General features: G+C 37.2%; 1 protein-coding gene across 5 annotated transcripts in view; it reads right to left on the reverse strand.

Moving 5' to 3' along the window:
* Positions 1-4,339: 4,339 nt before the first annotated feature.
* LOC125668550 (heterogeneous nuclear ribonucleoprotein F-like) overlaps positions 4,340-12,246 on the reverse strand; it is a 29,232-nt gene continuing 21,325 nt past the window's right edge. For 3 of the 5 annotated variants that reach the window (XM_048902804.2, XM_056162824.1, XM_056162826.1), the window contains exons 7-10: positions 11,660-12,018; positions 8,459-8,594; positions 4,900-5,058; positions 4,340-4,682 (exon numbers count right to left, since the gene is read on the reverse strand). In XM_048902804.2, the coding sequence (XP_048758761.1) occupies positions 4,558-4,682; positions 4,900-5,058; positions 8,459-8,594; positions 11,660-12,018 (779 nt within the window). In that variant the 3' untranslated portion in view covers positions 4,340-4,557. The remainder of the gene's footprint in view (positions 4,683-4,899; positions 5,059-8,458; positions 8,595-11,659; positions 12,019-12,246) is intronic. The other 2 variants (XM_048902805.2, XM_056162825.1) reach the window with 1 other exon arrangement.

Consider the following 12,246-nt stretch of genomic DNA (forward strand, 5'->3'; position numbering starts at 1 on the left):
TTGTCTGCTAAATATAAAATAAAGGTCATTACAGCACCAAAAGTAGATCCTTCTCTTAGAATTTCCTGTGAATAAACCTGCATGACCGAGAAACTAAATACAGATGAGAAAAATGTCAGTACGGGTGACTCGAGATGAGCCATCTAATTCGAATTTGGGTCATCGGAATGACAATCCTGAGCAGGAAAATCAGCCGAGACTTTCTGTTTTTTCAAGAGCGGACTCTTGAGCAGAATCGCCTTTCTCGTGACAAGATACGAAATGGTTTGGTCTCCCGTTGATTGTTGTATTCGATGTATATGTGTCCACATTATAAATGTAGGAGGACTTTGTAGTGAAGGTTGAAAAAGAGGATATATTGTCTGATCATGTATATCCCTGTTTTTTTGTCACATTTCGTAGTGATGAAAACGTTGTGACAATTGGTCATTCAAGACATTTGCAGATATGGTGGATCAATGGCGAATAGTAGCCGTCTTCTACCGATCACAATATCTCATTCTGCGGAGATTTTGTCATGTCATCTGACACCCTAGCTTCGTCAACGAGAGACCCACCTGAGTCACCCTAGCCCATATTTAAAGATTTTCCCTACATATTCGAATGTAAAACTTTGATCCCTATTGTGGCCCCAACTTACCCTCGGGGGTCATGATTTTTACAACCTTGAATCTGCAACTATGTCCGGAAGCTTTCATGTAAACTTTTACAGCACAGTGTTTCTTAAGAAGAAGATTTTTAAAGATTTTCCCGGGGGGGGGGGGGGGGGGGGCGGCATGATTTTAGCCTGCACTATGTCAGGAAACTTTCATGTAAATTTCTACTTTCCAGGCCCAGTGGTTCTTGAGAAGAAATATTTTCCCTACATATTTGCATGTAAAACTTTGATCCCCTATTGTGGCCCCCATCCTACACCTGGGGTCATGATTTTAACAAACTTGAATTTGCAATATGTCAGGAAGCTTTCATTTAAATTTCTACTTTCCTGGCCCAGTGGTTCTTGAGAAGAAATATTTTCCCTATATATATTTGCATGTAAAACTTTGATCCCCTATTGTGGCTCCTATCCTACCCCCGGGGTCATGGTTTTAACAAACTTGAATATCCACTGTGTCAGGAAGCTTTCATGTAAATTTGTACTTTGTTAGCCTAGTGATTCTTGAGAATAAGATCTTTAAAGATTTTCCCTAATTATTTTATTTCAGGGCAATATCTGTATCCATAATGAAAAAAAGCCCAGAAAACTGTTTGACCTACATTTAGTCCTAATGTAGGTCACGGACGGATGGACCAATCCAGCTGAAATGCAAACTGAACTTGTATTCCTCTGAAATGAAGCTTATGTGTAAATTTCAGGGCAATATCTGTACCTGTAACGAAATAAAGTCCGGAAAACTGTTTGACCTACTTATAGCCCTAAAGTAGGTCAAGGATAGACCAATCCAGCTGAAATGCAAGCTCACTCTTACAATTCTCGAGAGAGATAATGTGACCAAATTTCAAAGTTGTACATGCATCCGTTACGGAAAAAGGTTCGGAAAACATGACCCCGGACGGACGGACAGACAGCCAGCCAGCCGCACCATAACATAATACGTCCCATCTGATGACGGGCGTATAAAATTCACCCACTATACTCTGTTAAAGGGGAAGGCAATCCAAAAAAAATTACATGATAAATGATAGGATTAATTATGATAAAAGCAGTTCTTCGGACCCAGTGGTTCTTGAGAAGATTTTAAAATGACCCCACCCTAATTTTGCAATTTTGTGATTATCTCCCCTTTAAAGGGGCCATGGCTCTTCATTTAAACAAACGTGAAAGCCCTTCACCCAAGGATGCTTTTTGCCAAGTTTGGTTGAAATTGGCCCAGTGGTTCTGACGAAGAAGTCGAAAATGTAAAAAGTTTACAGACGGACAACAAACGATCAGAATAGCTCACTTGAGCTTTCAGCTCAGGTGAGCTAAAAACGGACGTCTCAAGAATATACTACAGATCTGTCCGGTTGGACGACATGTAGGTGTATGCATCTTGGCGGAGATACCTGTTAATGTTCATCACTAATTCAACAATACAACGGACTAGACATGTTTGCCTTGTGAGTCAACTGTGAATTGTATCTGCCCTAACAGACAGCGATAAATTGCTTAATTTTATGTTAGTTACAGGAAGAACACCCTGTGTTAGCGATTTCTCTTGCGGCTTTGAATTGAATGATCAGATTCCCATCGCTCATTTCATCCATTTGAAAATTGTCACTAGTCTGTCCAACGTAGTAACTAAAATTATGTCGCAAAATCTGCCCAAATGAATCAAGCGCATTAAGTATTAATTTATTATCAAACATTATTTCATAATCATCGTGGAACATTAAATTGGGTTACTGTTCCTTATTCAGTAATTCTGAAATAAGTATGAATATGCTAATGGAAAAGTAACACAATTTAGTCACTTCATTGTCATTATGGGTTATGGGTAATATTATTATTTGATCAAACTTTACTATAATAAAATATTGATGGAGAGTCCTTAATTCTCTTATGTAGAAGTTTTCATGAAGTTTGCCAGAAAATTCTTTTTATGAAGAAAAAAGTCGAAAGAAATTCAATCCTCATGTCGCCCCCTGCCCCCCCCCCCAACATCTGTCAGAGGTGGGGCCCTGAGGACCCCCTTACCTGTGATGTCATAGATGGGGTCCGAGGAACTCATCTCTTGACAAATATCTAGGGGGTCCGACACACACCCCTCCGTTTTCGCGCATGTTTGCTATAAGATGCAAAACTCCTACTCTAGTAATATCCAGTAGAAAACTCCATACTTGCTTGCTCATGTAATAACTAGATCTGTCCTAACGGGACTAATACCCGCGCACGTAGCTGCAGCTCTCTGAGAAATATTGTAACAGATCAGAGAGCTACGGATCCACCCCTTATAATAAAAAAAACAATCTTCGATTTACAGCGCACGGTTGAGGCCCGATGTTGTATTCTTGTGTTGCTGTCTCATAAATTTAATATAGAAAATTCCTAACATATTTTCCTACTACACTTATGTCCAAATATACCTTCAAATATTCATTAAAGCCCAATACGACCCGAAAACTCTCAGATTTTGATGAATTCGTTTGTTGAAACTTAACCCGAGTGACCTAATTATTAACCCGAGAAAACCACTGTGGACCGAAGTGAAGCCGAGGTCAACAATGGTTCCTCGAAGGGAGACACTTTCCAATGATTTTACGCAGTTTTGGCAATATTTCAGCCATTTTACAACAGCTATTTCCAATGTCAGCCTCTTTGGCAAAATACCGGTAGTTATTATATACTGAATGTTATAAACTATTACGTAAAACAAACATAAATTCCGCCGTCAACTTTTCTTCTTTTTGTAATACCATCCGTTGTCAAGTAATATTTACCCGAAAACTCGCAGCTTCAAAGGATTCACGGCATTAAACTTGATTTTACATTTCACTATTGAAATGGAGTGCAAGGGACCAGACTAGGATTTTGTAGCATTTTCAACATTCAAGAGCTTTAGAAAAACAGTATTTTTTAAAATTTCTATTATTCATGTTTATAATAAATGAAATTGAATACATCACTCGTATCGAATATTATAACTAGATACAAATAGCAACTGGGTTAAAGTTGACTGACTATCTAACATGGCTACGTCAATGAATGAAATCATCTGAAGCTGGAGTTTAACCGGAGTTTTCGGGTTGCATGCGGCTTTTTAAAATGAATGTTTGAAGGTACTTTTGGACACAAGTACAGTGTATAGTACGAAAATATGTTAAGAATTTTTTTAATATTAGATGAGACGCCTATGCAAGAGTACGATATAAGGCCTCAACCATGCACATTTTCTTTTCTGTGAAGGTTTTTATAATGGGTGGATCTGTAGCTCTCTGATATGCCTCAATATTTTTTTCAGAGCTACTACATTTGTACAGTATATTCAATATTTCAACAGATGAAAACTAAAGCATATTTTACAACAAATTGTGAAAATAGATTCTACATTCCCAGCGAAATTTGCAGTTCTCGTTTTCAACAAAAAACCCTAAAATGCAGAATCAATACATACAGAAGAACTTCTTATATAACATAGGCGAGTAACAATATTTCCATTACTTTCTTGCAAAATGAAGTCTCGCTATAGCTTTTTAAAATTCTTTGGAGTTCTATGTTCTCATGAATTGACAAGGAAACATCCAAGTACTCGCACAATATAGTGAGTCTGCAGTAATGTTTCCTCAGTAAATCAGCTGATCAGTGATGAAAGTGTTTTCCTTACAATGATTCAGTACTTCAGCAATAGACAACACTTCATAGTATTTGTTATTTTATTAAAATTATACATGCTATTACATGTATATTCCATATGCAATTTTCACAGAAATAATGACAATGAACAACTTTACAAAAAAAATGTCAGATGAGATACATATAACAACAAAGTCCAAGGATGTAAAAGGTATACTGCTGCTCTACACAAAACACACCATGTCTATACATAGACTCCTTTCATTCAAAGTTTCAAATTTCCATTAAAATGCAGTATAATTCCCACCCATGTTGCCCATTCCACCTCCCATGTTGCCCATTCCACCTCCCATGTTGCCCATGCCACCCCCCATATTGCCCATGCCACCTCCAAAATTGTTCATCCCATCTGAAAAAGAAAGTATAATCTGCAGTAAAGTTAATTAGCCCACTAAGTACATTGTGCAAAAAATGATTTTAAATTTCAAATATCAATTTTTTTTCAAAAATCTAACACTTGTTTACCATAGAATTATATGTACAATGAGTAATAAATGCATTTGGTCATTCAAGTAGTACATGATCATTTACCAAAGTTCAAGTAAAAAAGAATAGGTTATCCTTACCGTCAAAATCCTCTGATTCATCAAAATCGTCACCATCGCCATACCCCCCACCCATGTTCCCCATGTTTCCACTGCCCCCTCCATTAAATCCTCCACCAGGTCCATAGTTCTGTCGTCCATTGGGTGTGGAATTAAGAAAGAGCTCAATGTACCTGTGTTCTGAAGCACATAATCAAGTCACCATTAGTTCAAGTTTTCCAACAATAACCTATTGAATGGATTTTTTTATATTAATACCAAAGTGTCTTGTTTTATATCAAACAAAGACTCAAGAGTATATTTAGCATGTCTACTGGCAATAATTCTACACAACCCATTTAAGGCATTATCAGTTTGTTAATATCAAATGACAAGTAGGGCTGGATATCGTTTGGAAAAGTTTTATCTGATACATATTGCAAAACACAGAAACAATATGTGATATGTATTAATGATAGTGATGGACAATCGGGAAAAAAAATTTAATCGATGATCGGATTAATCGGATATACCTTTTCGATTGATTAATCGAAAAATAATCGAATTTTAATGATTTCAAATTTATGGCATAAATCTATTAAATCTAATTTATGTTTTATCCTAGATATTAAGTTAATTAGAATAAAATCATTAGATTGACTGTATCTTGTTTAACGTCTCTCTCTAGAATTTTTCACTCATATGGAGACGTCCAAAATCATAATTAGAAATATGAAGTTAATAATCCCATACTTTCAATTTTATTTTCCCGGGATAGGGATAGATCTCTTGACATTTGTTGTTCTTATGGGATCTGGGTTAGAATAGAACCTCATTACCCCTTGCATGTTGTAAGAGGCAAAATCCGAGGCCCCGTGTCACAACAGGTGTGGCACGATAAAGATCCCTCCCTGTTCAAAGACTGTAAGCGCCGAGCTTAGGCCTAGATTTTGCAGGCCTCTACTGGCAATGGTGACATCTCCATGTGAGTGAAAGATTCTCAACAGAAACGTTAAACAATATTCAATCATTCAATCTTATCGGATGATTCAGCTTCGTCAGCCCTTTTTGATTTTAGATAAGTCGCGGCAGGAATATTCGTATTTAAAAAAATACCGACGTCGGCGATTTTCGAAATGACAATCGATTATTCACGTCGTTTCAGTTATAGCGACCGATATTTAGATTTAATTTTGAGGATTAAAATAATCAACAAGATGTGTTTGTGAAACACAAATGCCCCCGATAATGGCCAATTCCGAAGATGGACAAGGTCACAAGGGCAAATATCTTGGTACCAGTAGAAAGATCTTGTCAATAGAATTGCTCATGTACAATATGAAAGCTATAATATTTACCATTTAGAAGTTATGACCAATGAAAAAAAAATTGAGTAGGTCAAATGTCAAGGTCAAAAGGTTTAATACCAAAGGAAAGATCTTGTAACAAGGAATACTCATGTGAAATATCAAAGCTCTATCTCTTACTGTTCAAAAGTTATTAGCAAGGTTAAAGTTTTCAAAAAGTAGGTCAAACGTCAAGGTCACGGGGTCAAAAATGTTGGTGCCCACGGAAAGGTCTTGTCACAAGGAATACTCATGTGAAATATCAAAGCTCTATCACTTACTGTTCAAAAGTTATTAGCAAGGTTAAAGTTTCAGACAGAATGACAGAATTACAAAATGACAGACAGGACAAAAACAATAATATTGTTTGAATATGCCCCCCGATCTTCGATCTCGGGGGCATAAATATCAAAAGCTTCACTTTTTCCTTTTGTTTCATTGGCACATTATACTGTTAGCTTGAATTTATTTATCACAAAAGACAATTGTGCATGAGATTGTTATTCATTTGCTTTTATTAAGATTGTTAACAAATTTTTCTTCTTCACGAAAACAAGAGCATCCACTTGCTCTGGCATTAAAATCCCTAGTTGCTGATACATTATTTCCTGTTGTACTGAAAACCCACTCTGAACCCAAGTCAGCAGAGGAAATTTGTTTTCTTCTTCAAACAAGAGGTACTGTGAGCAACGCTCACTAAGAATACCCCCCCGCTTACCCCAATCTCCCAAAGGGTGTTGGTAATAGGTATAAACTACCTCTTTTCCGAGTGTAAAAAACAAATGGCATGACAAACCGAACCATATTGCTACTTCGATGTCCAGTGCGCGTGACCTTTGGACCCCAAAATCGATAGGGAACATCTTCATCCCATGGGTAGTCCATATGTAAGATATGGTGACTGTAGGTGGAAAGGATAACACTTTAGAGCCCGGAAACCATATTGCTACTTCGATGTTCAATGTGCTCGACCTTTGACCTTTTGACCCAAAAATTGATAGGGAATATCTTCATCCCATGGGTAGTCCATATGTATGATATGGTGACTGTAGGTGGAAAGGATAACGCTTTAGAGCCCGGAAACCATATTGCTACTTCGATGTCCAGTGCGCGTGACCTTTGACCTTTTGACCCCAAAATCGATAGGGAACATCTTCATCCCATGGGTAGTCCATATGTATGATATGGTGACTGTAGGTGGAAGGGATAATGCTTTAAAGCCCGGAAACCATATTGCTACTTTGATGTCCAGTGCACTTGACCTTTGGACCTCAAAATCGATAGGGAACATCTTCATCCCATGGGTAGTCCATATGTATGATATGGTGACGGTAGGTGGTAAGGATAACGCTTTAGAGCCCGGAAACCATATTGCTACTTCGATGTCCAGTGCGCTTGACCTTTGGACCCCAAAATCGATAGGGAACATCTTCATCCCATGGGTAGTCCATATATATGATATGGTGACGGTAGGTGGAAAGGATAATGCTTTAGAGCTCGGAAACCATTGCGTCTACAGACGGACAACCCGATTCCAGTATACCCCCCCACAACTTGTTGAGGGGGGGGGGGGGGGGGGGGGGGTATAATGATTAGCAAATGAATTATTAATTCATTTATCTGTTCATATATTTCTTCAGATCAATTCATGAAGACTAAAATTGTAACTTTGATCACATCTACTGCACAATTCATCACTATCAAAAGATTTTATGCCATCTTTTCAACAGTTAGTGTCATCACAAATAAGTTGCTAAATTACTTGTACCATAAGAGCTTGCGACCTCTGCTCTACAAACATTACATTTTGTTTTTTTTCAAGCCAATTTTTTTAAAACTGAGACCATTGCACTTGTTCGACATGTTTGTATTGGTATGCGGTCACAGAGCAAATGACATTTAGATAGTTCGTTTGATCATTTCCAATTAATTTGTTAACTCGTTCAAGAAATCTTGCCGTTAGATAGATACATAAATAACAACTCATTAGACTATACAGGACTCGCTGTATCGGTTATCATATAGATAAAAAATACCAATTTATATTAATATATTGATCCAGCCCTAAAAGACAAGATTGTAAATTACTGTGGTTCCACCTTCATGGATTTGTCAAATAATACAATTCTGACAATACCAAATATTTCAGATAAGTAATGTTATGTTCTTCCATTAAGAGCAAATTTTGTACATCTGATTGCATGGTCTGGCACAAACCAGGAACGAGAAACGTTAATTAAATCGACAGTACATACGCATATTTTTCTTGTGTCTAGACATGGCTTCTACAGCATCTGAGTGAGTTTTGAAGTCCACATTAGCCTCTCCTGTAGGTCTACCATTAGGAGCAAATTCAAACTCCACTCTCACTGGTGACAATGGAGAAAAGAACTACAAAACAAACAATTGATTAAATAAAGGAATTCTAAGAAAGTTACACATATCAAAAAAACAAAGAAAGACAAGTTGGGTTTGTTTTTCCTCCAGGGTATTTCAATATTTGCCTTTGTTCACAGATCTTGGGGATAGAGCTGTTCAAGAATAAATGGTGTATGTGGTTGGGAAAAGGGGGGATAGGTTCTTATTGTCTTTTTATGCATAGTGGGGGTTGAATCAGTTTCTGCATAATTGGATAGTTGTAGTATGCAAAAATGTTAAAAGTTGTGCATGGTTGGTATCAAGAGCATGTAAAAAAAAAATATGTGGGTATTTACAAGTATACTTCCTCGCTTTCATAACAAAAACGATACCAAAAGAATTGATAGGCCCTGCTTTCATGGTTTGAATTTGTACTGAAAATCAATATTTGGTGAGCTTTTGGCCTTTTACTCTATGTCAGGTTTCCATCCTCGCTCGACGCTGAGCTCACCTTCAGACAACTGTGCTCTCCATCATCAGCTCAAACTTTGGACATTCATTATGGTTCAAAATAGAAAAAAATTGTGGTGGGGTAGTAAAACCTGCCCCCCCCCCCCTTCTCTCTAATTTTTGAAAAGCCTTTATCATGTTTAACCAAGTATACTTGAAAGTATGTACACTTCAATCAAAAGATATCATTTAAAACATTCTCAATCTGCTACAGGTAAATCAGTAAAACTTGTCTAAACCAGCCAGCAGTTGTCCCACACAATTTCCCACTTTAGACAGCATTCAGATTAGAGAAGATTTGTGTTTTTTGAGTTACTTATTTTTAATTTCAAGCTGTTTACTCCAGCCAGCTTGAATCTGCACCATGTCAGGAAGCTTCCATGTAAATTTGAACTTTTCTGGCTAGGGCTGGGACGATTCAGGGTTAGCTCGATTCGGTTTGGTTTCGATTCAGAACAGCACGGTTCGATTATTTTCGATTCGGTTCATGTTAAGTCCAATTTATCTAATGACAGCACAAAATTTAACAATTTTAATGAGTAGCATATTTGATTTTATTATATAACTATATGTCGTCATTTGTAAACATTATATCTATTCATAATGGCATTTTATAACTTTGATAGAAAAAAGAAAACACTGACAGTCTATTAAAATTTGTTATATTAATGTGCTGCATAAGTTTTGGATTATTAAACAAATCTATAGTGAATCTAAAATGTATATGATATTGTTTTCATTGATATGCAAAAATTCAACAATTCTATCAATTGAGAGTCTTTGAAAATCTCTCCTTTTTTGATTTACTTCTCTCATATTAACTGTCAAATCTGTGTCATTACCTATGATGTTGATTTCACGCCACCACTGACAGAAATGCTATATGTCATGTAAAAATAAACTGCAATGATCTTACGGACCATATTCTGTTGGTATCTGAGTGGTGAAAATGCTAACTCTCAACACAGTAGTAATTTAAATCTCTGTTGCACAAAAAACCACGTTCTGCACATCACTCGGACGCCATATTTGTTGTTTTGATGTAAGTAAAATCTAAACCGAACTGAAATCCGGAATTTGTAATCAGTGCATCGAATCGAATGGTATGAATCGAAGTGCACTGAAATTTTCGCTGCACCGCACAACCCTATTTCTGGCCCAGTGGTTCTTGTGAAGATTTTTAAATGACCCCACCCTATTTTTGTGATGATCTCCCCTTTGAAGGGGTTGGGGGCGCCTTCATTTAAGTTTGTCAGAGTATTTTCGCCATTTCCTCCCCTTTGAAAAGGGCATTGCCCCTCATTTAAAGACCCAAATAAAATACCAGATGGTTTCTTCACGGATCACTGGATGTGGGCGGAGCTCATCTATGGTCATTGTTATTTACCTGGCCAAGAGATCAGGGTGCTGTGTATACTTTTGATGTACACAGAAAGGGTCTTGGGGCCATCAGCAGTGTTTCTGTGGTCATAGTGTTTGTATGATGGTTGTATCCCTATGGCTAGATGACACACAGTCTACACCACTCCCCTTTCTCTCTTTTACTCTCAGTCATTGGCTCAATGAATAATTTCTTTTATAAATATTGAGCTATCATAAATTGATAATATAAATTATTTCAATAAGTTACAACTTTTAGAAATTAATGGGCAAATTATTGTTTGATTTCTGATTGTGTAATTTATAATACATGCATATAGAGGGGGGAAATTACAATTATGTTAAAATTGCATTGTTCAGGGGTCTTTTTAAAAACAATTGAATTATGAGAAAATAGCAGTTGTGGACAGGTCAATGCTATCAAAACTCTAGAATACAGGGCTTCCTCAAGATCTTATGAATGCCAGTAGGTACTGGTCGTTATTGTTATCAAAACACCTCTCTGGGATCCCTCCAGACCACAGTCTCTTTTGATGTCACTCCACCTGAGATCTATTGTTAAATGTTTGATTGACAGACGGCTATCAATTTGGGGGTGTTAACTTAAAGTTGGGTCTTTAAACAAACTTGAATCCCCCTTCACCCAAAGATGATTTGTGCCAAGTTTGGTTGAAATTGGCCAAATGGTTCTAAAGAAGATGAAAATGTGAAAAATTTACAACGCTAAAAACAAATTTTGATCACTTGAGCCTTCAGCTCAGGTGAGCTAAAAATTAAAACATCCATCTGCGTCTTACAAAATACATTGTAACGAACTGAGGGTGTGTGGGCAATTACATAATCATGGACCGCTGTTTATTTTCTGGTCATTTGTCAAAGTTGAAATGGTTACGTTGATCACAATTTATATCATGAATGACAACCAATTGTTGGTCCACTTTAAATAATACTTCCACTTAATAATCATAAGAATAAAATTTTGTATAAAGTTTATAATATCTATTGCAACAATCCTTTGATCCAATTATTCATACACACATATAAAAAAATAACTTATTTTGTTGGTAGAACATTATTTAGTTAGGAATATAGTGGCAAACCAATCCAGGACATTCCTACTAAATTGTTTGTAAATGACTATCCCACATAATAAACAGATAGAAATGATTAGATTGATTTTACACCTGATAGCTTTACAATCCTCTTACCTCTGCTATGTCTGATTCTAAGGCCTGGAAGGGTAGCCCCCTCATGTGTACAGAGTGACCGGTGCGACTGACATAGTGACTACCTGGGGTGGCTCCTCTCTGTCTGTTGCCTCCTCCCATTCCTCCCCCACCCATACCACCACCCATGCCTCCTCCTCCTCCTCCCATACGTCCGCCCATTCCAGGACCCATGCCTCCATCTCCTCCCATCATGTTCATTCTTCCCCTTTGTTGTTGCTGCCTCATTCCCATAGGACCTCGACGGTTCATTCCACCACCACCACCGCCACCACCATTGCCATATCCAGGTCCTGGTCCGTAACCACCATTGAAATCATCAAAGTCATCTTCAAAAAATCCTACATTAGAATAAGAGTTCATTACAAGGAATCAATTCGATATCCTTTTAAAGGAAACCTTCATTTCAAGAAGAATCATCTAAATTCAGTACAACACATACTATACCAAAATGAATAAATTATCTTTTCCTAAATTAATCATTCCTTAACAAAAACATCTTCACTAGAGCCTCTCACATGAGACGTCTAACAATATACAACCAACCAACCTATCTCTCACATGAGACG

This window comes from Ostrea edulis, chromosome 4, assembly GCF_947568905.1.
Source record: "Ostrea edulis chromosome 4, xbOstEdul1.1, whole genome shotgun sequence".
Classification (NCBI taxonomy): domain Eukaryota; kingdom Metazoa; phylum Mollusca; class Bivalvia; order Ostreida; family Ostreidae; genus Ostrea; species Ostrea edulis.